The 16,238-nt window shown below is 35.0% G+C and overlaps 1 protein-coding gene and 1 long non-coding RNA gene across 2 annotated transcripts in view; one reads left to right on the forward strand and one right to left on the reverse strand.

The window, feature by feature from the left end:
- LOC111050512 (titin) overlaps nucleotides 1–16,238 on the reverse strand; it is a 119,181-nt gene that overhangs the window by 48,893 nt on the left and 54,050 nt on the right. The window contains exons 12-19 of the mRNA XM_039431467.1: nucleotides 10,676–10,861; nucleotides 8,994–9,177; nucleotides 8,712–8,842; nucleotides 7,894–8,064; nucleotides 6,576–7,020; nucleotides 3,444–3,500; nucleotides 3,162–3,292; nucleotides 2,328–2,495 (exon numbers count right to left, since the gene is read on the reverse strand). Coding sequence (XP_039287401.1) covers nucleotides 2,328–2,495; nucleotides 3,162–3,292; nucleotides 3,444–3,500; nucleotides 6,576–7,020; nucleotides 7,894–8,064; nucleotides 8,712–8,842; nucleotides 8,994–9,177; nucleotides 10,676–10,861 — 1,473 coding nt within the window. The remainder of the gene's footprint in view (nucleotides 1–2,327; nucleotides 2,496–3,161; nucleotides 3,293–3,443; nucleotides 3,501–6,575; nucleotides 7,021–7,893; nucleotides 8,065–8,711; nucleotides 8,843–8,993; nucleotides 9,178–10,675; nucleotides 10,862–16,238) is intronic.
- Nucleotides 3,457–4,525, forward strand: LOC120351943. The gene is made up of 3 exons (XR_005571645.1): nucleotides 3,457–3,475; nucleotides 3,627–3,757; nucleotides 4,424–4,525. It is a non-coding gene; the product is annotated as an uncharacterized LOC120351943 (long non-coding RNA).

Here is a 16,238-nt window from a genome sequence, read left to right on the forward strand (position 1 = left end):
GAAAACTTGTACGCCAACGTGGAGTCTTAATATAACTTATTCACTTATACATTAATATTAATATATAAAATGATCCTACAATATTATAATATAGGCTAACAGTAATTAACATTCAACCAACTAAATATTCCATTCTAAGAAATAACGATAAATTAAAGATATACATAAAGCTGAATTTAAGATTCATACAACATCAATCAATATTAAACCAAATCATTAATTGAATAAAAATAATTTTCTTTCACCCAGGTATGGAAATCTTTTATTTTAGGCTTCTTTAACAACCATCCTCTTGGAACTTTATTATAGAGTTTATTTCTCAAATATGAAATACTTCTACGGGATAGGGTGCTATCAACTCTTTCAATTGTGATCAAGTTTTGAGCGACTTGTCTAGTTACTCTTTGAAAATTTTGAATATTTTTTAATTTGAGTACATGTTTCTTAATAGTCTTTAAAATGAACAATTGTCTTATAGTGAACAGATTGGAATTTTGAAACAATGTGACACTTGGGAAATCTCTCGGATACCTCATTATTGTTTTGATAACTAACTTTTGTAAAACAAATAGAGGTTTTAAAGTTGAATCAAAAGTTCCTCCCCATATAGAATTACCATACTGAACTAAGGATTGGAATAGAGCAAAATAAACAGATTTTAGTAATTTTAGACTCAAAATACTTCTAAGCATGTGCATTTTTAAATTGACCACCCTTAATTTTCTACAAAGGTAGCTAATCTGAGGTGACCAGCGTAGATGCATATCAACAAAAATACCAAGATACTTGTATAATAATAATTCAATGAGAGTTTACACTCTCAATAACCTCATTGCAAGAATCACATGGATACCTGTTACAAGCATTATTCAAACAAAGCCTGTTCATATCTAGATCTCCTCTTGTTCTTGGACTGAAGGTCATACATTTTGTTTTACCAAGATTTAGTCTCAAATAATTACATTTTAGCCACTGAGAAACCTTATAGTAACCCACTTTTGTTTGCTTGATAACATCTTCCCAGGAACCTTCTTGGAAGATAAGTGCTGTGTCATCAGCAAAACAAATTGTCTTAGACCCAACTGAGTCCAGTACACTAGGCAGGTTATTAACATAGATCAAAAATAAAACTGGTCCCAATACAGTCCCTTGAGGTAGACCCCATGTCACATCTCTAATCTCACTATTACTACCACCACAGCTAACGATTTGGCTTCTACCCCTTAGATAACTTTCAAAGAAATCTAACTCTATTCCTTGAATACCAATATTAGATAGTTTCTGGATCATTTTATCATGTGGTACTGTGTCAAAAGCCTTGGCCAGGTCCAGAAACATTACCAAGGTTTTTTTATTTGTTTTGAAACCATTGTAACCATTGTAATTATTCATATTGAATGAAAAAGACTGAGAAATTGTCAAAAACCACTGATTTATTGATAATTAGAAAGACCGGTTTCGGATATTACACCATTGTCAATCTCTGATAAACTATAAACTGTATTATAGTTTCTAGTTTATAGTTTATCAGAGATTGACAATGGTGTAATAACCGAAACCGGTCTTTCTAATTATTCTAATTAATTCTAACTAACTAAACAATTCTAATTATCAATAAATCAGTGGTTTTTGACAATTTATCAGTCTTTTTCATTCAACAATACACAACAGCTATGAAAGAGAACAAAGGATTTCTATGAACAAAATGAGCTGATATAATCAGTATTGGTTTTATGGAAATGTAAAAATAAATTATACAAAAACAATTCAAATTCCTACAACTTATAACCTAGTGTGATATAGCCAGTATTTATTACTGCACATATTCGATCTTTAGAACAATTTTATTCCATTCATGCCAATTTTAAATGAGATTTTGTTTGAAAAACTTGTAAGCTTCAAGGAAGTCAATCTTCTTCAAATTATTTGCACTTCAAATACTTCTTTTAACAAGTTAGCTAGACAATGTCAGAGAAAACTTCTATAATTCTGTATAAATGGCAATTCTTCTATAATACTATAAAAAACCTATAATAATGCTGTATTCTGTGACAATACCTGCTGGGGCCAATCCCCAGCCAATCTATTCCCGTGTCCAATCTATATTATAAGCTGGACACGTGTCCCGTGTCCAGAAGCTTTCTTCTTATCAAACAATAGACGAATAATTCACTAATTTTAAGAAAATTATTACTCCACTAAAGATAGAGACATAGCTCAGATTCATTAAGATAATGCTTATAGTTTTGTTCCATCACGCATTAAATTTTTAATGTGTACTGAGTAATGGAGTCTCAATTTTTGATAAATACTGGTTGACAACTAACCTGAACTTTAATCTTGTCTATAATATGCAGACTTTCTGAGTGAGTGAATCTGAATAGCTCAGATAGTGCTTGTCGGTTGGCATCATGATCCTTTATCATCTGCTCCACTGAATTCATAGATACAGTTTCACCAAGGACTCCAGTGGGTTTTGTACATTTATTCTCCAGCTGGAAATAGCATAACAGTAATACTATTATAGTAAAAAATTATTTAGAGAAGGGCTGATAAATTTTAGTTATAAAGCTAGGTCTAATAATACGATACCATTATCAGTATTTATATTGTGATAATATTATTTATTTATTCGCTATTATTATTGATGTGTTATTTTTCCAGGGCTTCAAAAGTTTGTTGAAATTCAACAAATCAACTGCTAACCTGGTCTTCAATATTATGATAGCTGATATCATTCTAATTTTATAGCCTATCTAAAATGTAAAGCTCAGTGATTCATTATAGTAATTCACTATAGAGTAAAGAGCAGAAAGGAAGGCATCAGACTAGAACGAATTTAGTGTTTCTATTGCAAAGCAAGCACTCCATTGATTCAAACAGCCTTTCTATGTAACGGACAATCAAGGAATCAACTTTAATAGAGTAATCAAACTTTGTATTAATGATTTTTCATGTTTCAACAATATAACTAGATCAATTGACTTCTTCAGCAGTAGCCGACAGCATTAATTTTAATACTGCCTTATAAATGCAATTAAATATTACTTAAATAATCTGCAAACACAAGTAGAATCTACTACATGCATTCATCTTTATGTATGTTGTCATCTTATGTAAGCACAATTATTCAATTCCTATAGAATTGACAGAATACTCACCTCAGAAAGGTTATTGAAAAAAGATATCAACATCTCCAATAGTACTTGGTAGTCCGATATCATGACATGTAGCTTGTCTTCAAGTTCTTTGAGTTTTATAAGAACTGAGTCATCCCTGTTGGGTACTTCACCTGAACATAGTAACAAATTTATCAAACACTTTCAATGATTGATGAATGACAATTTTTGAAAATTATGTTGAAACGTTGAAAAGCAGTTTCTCTAATGATGATGCTTGATTAATTCTATCCATAAAGTTGACAAAAAAGTTGAAACACCTACCTGTTCCAATAAGAATGATCTTATTGGAACAGGTAGGTGTTTCAACTTTTTTGTCAACTTTATGGATAGAATTAATCAAGCATCATCATTAGAGAAACTGCTTTTCAACGTTTCAACATAATTTTCAAAAATTGTCATTCATCAATCATTGAAAGTGTTTGATAAATTTGTTACTATGTTCAGGTGAAGTACCCAACAGGGATGACTCAGTTCTTATAAAACTCAAAGAACTTGAAGACAAGCTACATGTCATGATATCGGACTACCAAGTACTATTGGAGATGTTGATATCTTTTTTCAATAACCTTTCTGAGGTGAGTATTCTGTAAATTCTATAGGAATTGAATAATTGTGCTTACATAAGATGACAACATACATAAAGATGAATGCATGTAGTAGATTCTACTTGTGTTTGCAGATTATTTAAGTAATATTTAATTGTATTTATAAGGCAGTATTAAAATTAATGCTGTCGGCTACTGCTGAAGAAGTCAATTGATCTAGTTATATTGTTGAAACATGAAAAATCATTAATACAAAGTTTGATTACTCTATTAAAGTTGATTCCTTGATTGTCCGTTACATAGAAAGGCTGTTTGAATCAATGGAGTGCTTGCTTTGCAATAGAAACACTAAATTCGTTCTAGTCTGATGCCTTCCTTTCTGCTCTTTACTCTATAGTGAATTACTATAATGAATCACTGAGCTTTACATTTTAGATAGGCTATAAAATTAGAATGATATCAGCTATCATAATATTGAAGACCAGGTTAGCAGTTGATTTGTTGAATTTCAACAAACTTTTGAAGCCCTGGAAAAATAACACATCAATAATAATAGCGAATAAATAAATAATATTATCACAATATAAATACTGATAATGGTATCGTATTATTAGACCTAGCTTTATAACTAAAATTTATCAGCCCTTCTCTAAATAATTTTTTACTATAATAGTATTACTGTTATGCTATTTCCAGCTGGAGAATAAATGTACAAAACCCACTGGAGTCCTTGGTGAAACTGTATCTATGAATTCAGTGGAGCAGATGATAAAGGATCATGATGCCAACCGACAAGCATCTTGTCTATAATATGCAGACTTTCTGAGTGAGTGAATCTGAATAGCTCAGATAGTGCTTGTCGGTTGGCATCATGATCCTTTATCATCTGCTCCACTGAATTCATAGATACAGTTTCACCAAGGACTCCAGTGGGTTTTGTACATTTATTCTCCAGCTGGAAATAGCATAACAGTAATACTATTATAGTAAAAATTATTTAGAGAAGGGCTGATAAATTTTAGTTATAAAGCTAGGTCTAATAATACGATACCATTAACAGTATTCATGAATTGATCCATTATATTTAATTATGAATAATAATAATAATATCGTGTGACTTGTCTGGCTCAGGGTCTGGTATCAGAGTTTTTAGGTCGCAACTAATTAATTTCAGGGCCTCTGATATGACCTAATGACTGTTTTTAGGCAGCCGGGACCGACCATTAACGTATCTATCCAAACGTCGTTAATATGAAATACCCGAAATATTTTGTTATTCCATATAAGAGTTCAATTCATAAATACTGTTTTGAGAATCATTATTACATTAGGCTAGACTAATAAACCATTTAGCAGACTCGGGTCAGGTCATCTCACATCGTGTCACGTCTCAATATGCGACAAGTCTTTCAGTTGAAATGTTACATAGAGGCACTTCCTTTTCAATCGATACATTATCACGTACACCCTGAGTAGCTTCAGAGGTGGGTGATTGATACCCAGGTGTTGCTCCTGGATGACTTCGCTCAGTCGTAATGTGGGCGGGGAAAGGAGGCAAGTCGAAGTTCCTCTTCCTTCTTCTTTGTGCCTCAGCTGGCGTGAACAGCACCTCCTGGTGCTTCTGATGGCGTGAAGGTCGCTCTCTTCTCTGATGACACCACTTTGATGTAATTTTGTATTGGCCTTACAGCCTCGGTTCCGCTCCAGTGAAGTAGGAAAAGGAAGGACAGACAGGATAGGGACGGCAGACAACGGTCCGCTGTGCCCTGGGGAGAAGGAAGAATAGGGACGGCAGACAACGGTCCGCTGTGCCCTGGGGAGAAGGAAGAATAGGGACGGCAGACAACGGTCCGCTGTGCCCTGGGGAGAAGGAAGAATAAGGACGGCAGACAACGGTCCGCTGTGCCCTGGGGAGAAGGAAGAATAGGGACGGCAGACAACGGTCCGCTGTGCCCTGAGGGGATGGAAAGAATAGGGACGGCAGACAACGGTCCGCTGTGCCCTGGGGAGAAGGAAGAATAGGGACGGCAGACAATGGTCCGCTGTGCCCTGGGGAAATAGGAGGACAGGGACGGCAGACAACGGTCCGCTGTGCCCTAGGTAGATGGGAGGACAGGGACGGCAGACAACGGTCCGCTGTGTCCTAGGTAGATGGGAGGTCAGGGACGGCAGACAACGGTCCGCTGTGCCCTAGGGAGATGGGAGGACAGGGACGGCAGACAACGGTCCGCTGTGCCCTAGGGAGATGGAAGGTTAGGGACGTACGGCAGCCAACGGGCCGCTGTACCAGGGCAGGAGGTCGGGGACGTACGGCAGCCAACGGGCCGCTGTACCAGGAGCAGGAAGGTTTGTGAGCGGAATGCTGTGGTCTGGGGCTCGTCCGGCCTTTAAATACTCCTCCAAAGTGGAGGGGATGGAGTTGTGCCGCCGCCAGAGGCGGTGGAAATCGTCTCGATGCGCGGAAGATGGTGCGCCATCGGTACCTTCCTTATCTCCGCGGTCGGCTAGCGTTGCTGATAGCCGAGCGTCTTTCTTCAAATATTATTAATTATTTTAACAATATTTTCCGTCACAATTTTACTTTGTGACACCCCACTCCTACTTGTGGGGGGGGGGTTCGGAGCCCTCTATGGCACCACCTTCAAAGGCGTGAGCCATCTAGGCATCACCTTAAGAGGTGCACCTCCCAGGCATCACCTTAAGAGGTGTATGCCGCTCAGGCATCACCTTTAGAGGTGTATGCCACTGCCTATGGGCATCATCTATGCCTGGTCTACGGGCACATATTTACACCGTCCATCTGGTAATTGGATTTTTATACGTGGCTTGCCAGCCCGTTTGCGTTTACCAGGTGTCGAGACTCGGTTACAGAACACTGGATCCTTCCTCCTAGAGGGACCTGATGTGGGTTCCTGGGATGGTGGGACTACTTCATTGATAGTCGCACACTGCATTGGCTCTCCTATGTCCATATCCATTGAGGGTGGCACGGACTCCTCCACATCCATGGCAGTGGGGGGTGGTGTTGTCTCGTCCACATCCATGACCGTGGGGGGTGCTATTAACTTTTCCACATCACTCTCGGAGTTACCACTTGTGTTGGTGGCTGGGGCATGAATTGTGGCCCGCCGTTCAGAGTCATTCATCCCATTCCTGTGATCCATCACTATGTTGCCCGAAGATGCTTGTTCTGGGATATATGACAATTCTGCCCTGGCATCAATCAAAGCATTGAGTTCAACTCCATTCAAACCAACCTGCATGAATATCCTTTTGTCGCGATCCTTGTTGTCCTGAGATTCGGATTGTATATCTGATATTGTTGGGACTGCTGTCGTCTTAGTCCCCAATAAGAGAGATCGCGACATCATTAGCGGACTTGTAGGATTCAGTTGGGGAGGATCCCACTCTACCTCTCTCGTGAATGTGTGAATATTCACCCTATTTTCACACATAAATTCCATGCCTAATAGCAACTCTTGTCCAAGTCCTTCCATTATAGACGCCACTAGTGGAACTGTGATTTGTCCTATAGTTACATTAGTTGTCAGCTTCCCATTTAATAGGGTAGATCGTCCATCAGCTAATATTGCGTGGTGATGAGTTGGTACCTTCCTTATCATCCCCATTTTTTGGAGAACTTCATAAACCTCATTACTCATATAATTAGCTTCAGCGCCACTATCTAGCAATGCCCGACACTTTTTACCACCGATTGTCACAGTAATGAATAGTCTGTTGTCCCTTGATGACTCTTCAATCACAGGAATCCTGTGTGCCGTTCGCATCACTGCTGTCTTGTTCGGAGTTTTATTCTCCTTCTGCACATCACAGACACATTTCAGTGCTCTCTTTCCGCTCCTTTTACATGGTGGGATATCGGGACAGTTTGATCTCCAGTGCCCCGGTCTCTTGTATTGCCCACACATGGGTTCAGACTCACTAAGAGATGGTCTGTTACTAGTAGGGGTTATAACTGTCTCAACCTTGAGCCTTGTAATCTTTTTCGTGTCCTCAATCATCTGAACTCTCGAATTCTGTCTATTCTGTTTCTCCTCTGCTTTTATTTGTTCATACGCCCTCGCGAATTTTTCCAATTCGTTGATACTATGAACATCTGATTGCCGAATATACAATTTGTACCTAGGGAGGAGATTCTTATACACTCTCTGTAATTTAATCTTGTCTATAATATGCAGACTTTCTGAGTGAGTGAATCTGAATAGCTCAGATAGTGCTTGTCGATTGGCATCATGATCCTTTATCATCTGGTCCACTGAATCCATAGATACAGTTTCACCAAGGACTCCAGTGGGTTTTGTACATTTATTCTCCAGCTGGAAATAGCATAACAGTAATACTATTATAGTAAAAAATTATCTAGAGAAGTGCTGATAAATTTTAGTTATAAAGCTAGGTCTAATAATTCGATACCATTACCAGTATTAATATTGTGATCATATTGATTTATTTATTCAATATTATTATTGATGTGTTATTTTTCCAGGGCTTCAAAAGTTTGTTGAAATTCAACAAATCAACTGCTACCCTTTTCTTCAATATTATGATAGCTGATATCATTCTAATTTTATAGCCGATCTAAAATGTTAAGCTCAGTAATTCATTATAGTAATTCACTATAGAGCAGAGAACAGAAAGGAAGGCATCAGACTAGAACGAATTTAGTGTTTCTATTGCAAAACAAGCACTCCATTGATTCAAGCAGCCTTTCTATGTAACGGACAATCAAGGAATCAACTTTAATAGAGTAATCAAACTTTGTATTAATGATTTTTCATGTTTCAACAATATAACTAGATCAATTGACTTCTTCAGCATTAATTTTAATACTGCCTTATAAATGCAATTAAATATTACTTAAATAATCTGCAAACACAAGTAGAATCTACTACATTCATTTATCTTTATGTCACCTTATGTAAGCACAATTATTCAATTCCTATAGAATTGACAGAATACTCACCTCAGAAAGGTTATTGAAAAAAGATATCAACATCTCCAACAGTACTTGGTAGTCCGATATCATGACATGTAGCTTGTCTTCAAGTTCTTTGAGTTTTATAAGAACTGAGTCATCCCTGTTGGGTACTTCACCTGAACATAGTAACAAATTGATCAAACACTTTCAATGATTGATGAATGACAATTTTTCAAAATTATGTTGAAAAGTTAAAAAGCAGTTTCTCTGATGATGATGCTTGATTAATTCTATCCATAAAGTTGACAAAAAAGTTGAAACACCTACCTGTTCCAATAAGATCATTTGCAGTACTAATCCGTGATTGGACTTCGGTCAACGCTTTCTTCACTTCGGGAAGCACTGTTTTCATTTTGAATTCAATGTCTTTGGACATTTGGGATGAGCTTGTTATTTCTTCATTCATCACTGGATAAAGCTGGGCATCCAGCTTTGATACCCAATCAACCGTCTGCAAAGAATTAACATTTTGTGAATTGAAGAACAAGACTTAACCCATTTCGGACTGTGTGTTACGTTATCTAAATTTGGGAGATGAATAGCGCAAGGTTACCTTATTTTTCCTCTCCCTATCATTTTGATAATGTACTTACTGTATAAATGAATAAATTATAGAGAATTTTATTCTCAAAAGTTCATTAAACATAATTATAGTAACATGCATATATCTTAGCAGTCTGGGTGACGTCGCGTCGGATCTCAATATGCGACTAGCCGAGCCTAATGTAATAATGATTTTCAAAACAGTATTCATGAATTGATCCATTATATTTAATTATGAATAATAATAATATCGTGTGACTTGTCTGGCTCAGGGTCTGGTATCAGAGTTTTTAGGTCGCAACTAATTAATTTCAGGGCCTCTGATATGACCTAATGACTGCTTTTAGGCAGCCGAGACCGACCATTAACGTATCTATCCAAACCTCGTTAATATGAAATACCCGAAATATTTTGTTATTCCATATAAGAGTTCAATTCATAAATACTGTTTTGAAAATCATTATTACATTAGGCTTGACTAATAAACCATTTAGCAGACTCGGGTCAGGTCATCTCACATCGTGTCACGTCTCAATATGCGACAAGTCTTTCAGTTGAAATGTTACATAGAGGCACTTCCTTTTCAATCGATACATGGATATATAATTTACTTGTTCAATTAAGAACACCTCAATTATAGAATCAATAGATCATTGGTATCCTATTTGAATTTTTCTATTATTAAAATATTATACACCAAATGACGTTTCGAGTGTCTGCCTAATAATTCATTAAGGTACGTACAGACTTACGCGCCATGAACACGTGCATTTCACTTTTACATCAGCTGATGCTACGATTATTATATCTGTACCTTATTCTTTCTGTACACAAACAAATATAATCAGCTGATGAAAAGTGGAATGCGCGTGTTCGTGGCGCTCAAGTCTGTACGCAGCTTTACATCTCATAAAAAATTAATATAAAAATCTTCTAGTACCCTTTATTTTTTAAAAACTTTAAATCAACAACTTAACAACATAGGTGTTGAACTATTTTAAAGTTTTTAGAATATAAAGGGTACTACAAGATGTTTATATTGTTTTTATTAATTTGTTAAAAAGTAGCCCCATGTGAGTGAAGTGTTCTCATAAAAAATGTTTCTTCCATTATCTTATAACTAAAATTACTAACTAAATTTGTATACATGTTTTAGAAAAGAATATTATGATCATCCCGACACATATTATTATAGTGGGGTATCATAATATTAGGACTAAGTTTAGTATTAGCAACTTTTGTATGTATAATATAATAATTATGTATATGTTTTGTCAATAAACTCCTCTGGTTGCAATTCATTGGCAATCAGAGAAATTATTATTAATCAACAATTCTATTCAATAATGTAAAAGTGTATATTTTCATTAATCGACAATTCGATTAGAGAATGTGAGTGAGCGTACCTGATTAGCGTCAGCCATGGTTTGTTGCCAGAGAGAGACAGTCTGTTGGCGAGTGAAGAGCGCCTGTTCGCAGCGCGAGTGACGCGTGGTCAGCGCGCTCTTGCGCGTCGTGAAGTGCTCGATGAGCGTCGCGACGCTCACACGCGCATGCTCGACGTCCAGATGCGGGTCCCTGGCCCCCCCGACCTGAGCAACGGAAACGACAACCATTTATTGAATCATTGCCAGCACTCAGCTCAATTCTCCAGCCGCGTCAAGTGCTCCTAAATAAATATTCACAGCGAAATGTGTAAATAATGTTCAATACATCAATCTGGCTTAGTGAGTTCATTCCTGCTCACCCCGCCTATGCATTCAACATTCGTTTTTGTTGAGATGATTTTTGTGCAGGCAAGGAAATACTAACAATGTATGAATTCGAAGTGATTTTGAATTATGTTTACCAATGTCTTATTCTATTGAAGAGGAAGGGGAATAATATTGATAATGGGTAAGGAGTAATTGGTTTAGCATAAGTACAATAAAAAACAAGTTCATCAATATGTGTTTCAAGTTCATTAATGATTATGGAATGCGTTGGTGTTTTTGAATGTAACTGTAATGTAATTTATTTTTATTGGATGAAGCATTTATTATTATTATATAAAGGAATGCAAAAATAGGAATAGAAGAAAACAAAAGCAGAGGAAAAGAATTTAATTTTATGTTTTTCAATAAAAAGCTAAAGAAAAATTCCAAGTGGTCTTACAATGTCAAATGTCGAAAAGGCCTGGAAATGGAGCAAAGAGTTCATTCTTGAAACCGTAACTGGGGGTAGCTAACCTAACTTGATGATTTTATGGTTAGTAAAAGTTTTGAATTTTCAGGAAAGAGAAGAAAATTTAGCATAAGGAAGGCGTAAGAGTAAGCTTCAAGAAAATGGGAAGTGAATTCATGTGTTCACAGGATATCAATCAGTAAAGCGAACAATCTATTTTGGAAAAGATTTGTGCAGCTTAATATCAAATTCAAAAATATTTTTCTACATGACTGAACGATTTTTAACCACTAATTCCTCTGACATGGCTGGGCTGTTGAGAAAATCCCGAGATTCCGTTGAAAAAATATAGGATATTTATGATGGAACTATTTTCAACAAGATATATTTCTTAAAATGTTAGTAGACTACATGTAACAGTGATTGAATAGATTGGCTAAGAAAAGTGTTTTGAATTTCTGAAAAGAATGTTTGTTTTCGAAATGAATAAGCAAGGCTAGAAGAGATAAGTATTATAAGTTCACTACATAGGTTTTATAGAGAAGTAAAGGTGAATATCAAGCTTTTGTGGCTTTAGCTAATAAAGAAATAATCTTAAAACTTTAGATAACTTGATGTTTGTTATGGACTGAATAAAACACTTCAACTAGTTGGCAAGGAAACTTAACAATTCAACACTTGAAAGGATTTTGAAGGTTTTATAATTTGTATTTAGATTTGGGCACTCGCTAAGTCAGCTTTTCATTACAATTTAAATATGTATGACCTCTAAGGAAAGGTTCTACAATTACCTCACATCACACAGAAAAATCCACTTGTGTATTCTAAATAAATCAAATAGGTGGTAAAGAAGACCTTCACTTATAAAATCCTATTCACGGCAAATGATATATAGGCTAGACTAGGAAAATGACCTAAACATCAACTGATGGGAATAAATTATACACTCTAACAGAATAAGAAGTATTGAGAAGAAAATTAGGAATTGATCAAGAAGGATAAAAACTGAAAAAAGCAGTTCAACAGTTTGTAGAAGTTCTTGTGAATAATAAATGTTAGTATGAAAGTGGGTTGAATATGAAGATAACGAATATTTGAAAACAGCTCAAGAGAAATATTTGAAACAAAAGAAGAGGAATATAATATACAACAATGAATTTGTACAAAGAAAAATGCAAGGGTGCATTTCAAAAGCATCTGAATCTTTCATCTAATGAATCTGGTAGAAGCATTCAGAGATGCTTTATCAAAATTCAAACGAGAATCACTATTATTCTCTATCACAACAACGTCGTTCCAAAAATAATTCAACCAATCAATCACAATTGTTGGAAAAAAATTCATCTGGGATCAGAGAAAAACAAATAATAGATAGCAGATGCGCAAAGCACAAGCTAGGCAGTGATGTGATGATTGATACATTGCGTGGAGGTAATTTAAAATAGATTTGTTTATGGCTGGCAGTAGCCCTAGCATCAAGCAATAAATCCAATAATGTCCGAATTGAAAAATACATCTCTAATAACAATGAACTCACAACAACTGCATAGGGTAGTTCATTCACATCCTTTCTTAAATTATGTATGTACAATTATGTAATACATAAATGCAAAGTTGAAATGTAATTGTAAGGATACAAGCAAGTAAACGTTTACGGTATTTCCCATCTTACAGAGCTTTTTACTTTCCTAAATGTCATACAAATCAGTTTTAAACATTAATTATTAAACATTACAAAAGTCATTACAGTGAGTAACTTTTAAAGTTTACTTTAATATTCTTAGACCTTTCTTGTATGTATATAGTGTTTCTAGGATATTTGAATACACTGTCCGCCTTTGAAATTCCAAGTTTACTGTTTTGAAGAAATTACAGAGCTTACATGAATCCTATAACGACTATCAATCAAAATAAGGGAGAACAGAAGTTTTGTACATGTCTGGTTTTTGTTTATTATAGTATTGATTCAGTGAATGAATTTATTAATAAATAACAAGCTAAAACCAGTACAGCAAAGTATGTTAATATTTGTAAAATAGAAAATCTTGCATGATCGATTGATTACTACTGCTCTTTGAACTGTCTATTCAACATTGCAGTATTATTTTTGGACTTCTGTTATTCGCATACACTCAAAATTACAATAATAGTTTGTAGGAGAATTCCCAACGCTTAATTTAATTTGATGTTTTTGAAAGTTGACAGTGCTTAAGCAGAAACACCCACACTCTCGTTTCAAAATACCCATTTCGTCAATTAATCTAACTGGCTACATGTGTTAAGCTGGAGAAACAAATAACTGTTCTGTTGGAGTTTGACATTTTGTTTGATTAGAGGCCAAAGTATATTTTTTGAAACGTTGTGCAGTTTGCTTTAGAAGTGGCAACTGCGCTAACTCAGTCCAGGACTGTGTCTGTCGTCATGACAACAAAACTATTTTGGACTCGCAAGAGCCGGCTATTTTTTATTCATTCCCCCAAATAACACACATAAAGCTATCAAACTGTTCTAATTATCGCACGATTTGGCAACCACTTTAAACTCTTTTCTTGCAGTCACTCCCTTCTGACATTGCAATTGATCATGCAGAAAAGTTTATTTCAGTATTTTAAAAACACCTCAATGTTACTAGTCAATAATGCAAAATTGCTATTGAAATCCTCCTTACTTGTTGAACGGATAGTTTATCTAGTAATGCAGTGAACATCTACTTTGATTTTGTTGATCACAATAATTGGCATAATATATGCACAATGCTTTTTCAAGTATAGTTTGCTTTTGCTTTATGTAGTTTGCTTTTGCTTTATGTAGTTTGCTCTAGCGTAGTGTAATGGTTTTTTAAGAGTAGTTTTGTTGAAATTGTGGATTAGAACACTATAAAATACAGTTATTATAAGATGTGACTTATTGGCATGCAAAGTTTCAAGCATGAAAAATGTCTCATGACGGCCATTAATAATATTTTTCTTTAGTTTATTATAGTGAAGAATCCGAATATTACGTTTCATAAAATTGTTCATTAATATGAATTTAGATAAGAAATGTATATCTTGAACGTTGACAATTCGAATCACAAGGCGAATGTTTGCTTCTGGAGAAATGCTCCATAAATATTAGAAACAAAAACTTATTTATGAGGGTCACATATGAGTCTTGTGCGTAAATTGATTATGAAGAATAGCACAATCATTTTGAAAGCTTTTGAATATTTTTTAGTGTATTTTGTATTACGGTATGAGAGAAGTTATATCAACAATATTTAGACCATAATATGTGACTTTTATTGAAACATTATTGAATGTGTAATTTAATTTGATTCAAGAGTATGTAAATTAAGCAAATTAAAACAATAATTTTAAAATAGAACTTAACAGATATAATTTTGAACTAAATACACTTTGATATTTTATTTAATTACATAACACCAACATATTGCAAAGGAATTGGTTGTTATTGGAGTTATGAAATCAATCTGATCCGAAGTTTTTCAACTTTTTTTAATAGACAATTATAGGAGAGGATGAAACTGTTTTTGCCTCATCAAGTCATTAAAATATGATGACATTGATTTTTATTTGATGCATTCAAGAATCATGCAACAATAGATTTCAGGCTAAACAGTTTCCAAGTTGAACGCCTTCTGTTGAATGCCTTCTTGTTTTTCATTTTAATCTAAACCCAACTAATCCAAAATTTTTACTGCAGACCAATAAAAAGAACATTTTGCGAAGGTATTATTTTGATAAATTGATAAAATAAAGTATGTCAACCGAAATTTTGAACAGAAATGCTTTATAAAAATTTGGGAGACGAACAGATTAAACCAATTATTCCTCTCCCAATCACTATCATTATTATGAATAAATATGAGCGATCAAAATGAAAACTATAACACATCTTCATTATACAGGTAATTTTTCTTTTTCTGCGGCAGATATTATCAATTACTCAATGTGTAAAGAGTTTGATAGAGTTTACTTTTAGAGTATGTTTAGACTGTTGTTACCATTTCAATCAGTATTGCAACTTGATATTGGTATGATTAACGAATTTTATCAATACATGGAGGTGCTATTCATCAACTCTAGTTCTACTTCTTTTTTTTATTGGACACAATGAACCTCATTATATAAATATTGCCTTTAATAAATCCAGAAATTGTAAATGTGAGACCTGACCTACTAGAGTGAAAAAAATGAATAACAGTCAAGTTTCTTTTAAAAATACAATGAAAAACAAAACACTTATATTACCAAGATTATCAAAACGTTTGTAGAAAACCATATTTCAAATTGAACACTTACAACATGAGTAAGTAGAACAGAACTTAATGCTCCTGGCTTGTAATTTCAATGCGTACACTTCACTTGAGTGTTCACTGTCCCATTCACTTAAAAACTTAGAAACACTTATGCCATTCGCCGGGTCGCAGAGGGAAAAAACCTATTAGAACAACTAGATTGTCCGAGACATGAGAGATATTACAGAAAGAACTGCCCACTCTCGTACACAAAGCGAGCTCTAACGCAAACTGAACTGTTGCCAGCTGTCTGCCCATAAATAATGAACAGGGCGACAACATTAACAACCATTCGAAAAACTGAAAAAAAAAACTATTAAAAAGCGCACGAACTACCACAGACATCAGTCTCTCTATAAATACGGTTTTATCGCTCCTCCCTTTCAAGTAAGTACACTTTCGTATCGGTTTACAATCAAAGACTAATGCAGAAATAGAAAGCGATCGCAATAAACAGACAATTTGAAAGATTACACACTCGACAAACCACCATGCGAACAACAGTC

This window comes from Nilaparvata lugens, chromosome 6 (assembly GCF_014356525.2).
Source record: "Nilaparvata lugens isolate BPH chromosome 6, ASM1435652v1, whole genome shotgun sequence".
In the NCBI taxonomy this organism is placed as follows: domain Eukaryota; kingdom Metazoa; phylum Arthropoda; class Insecta; order Hemiptera; family Delphacidae; genus Nilaparvata; species Nilaparvata lugens.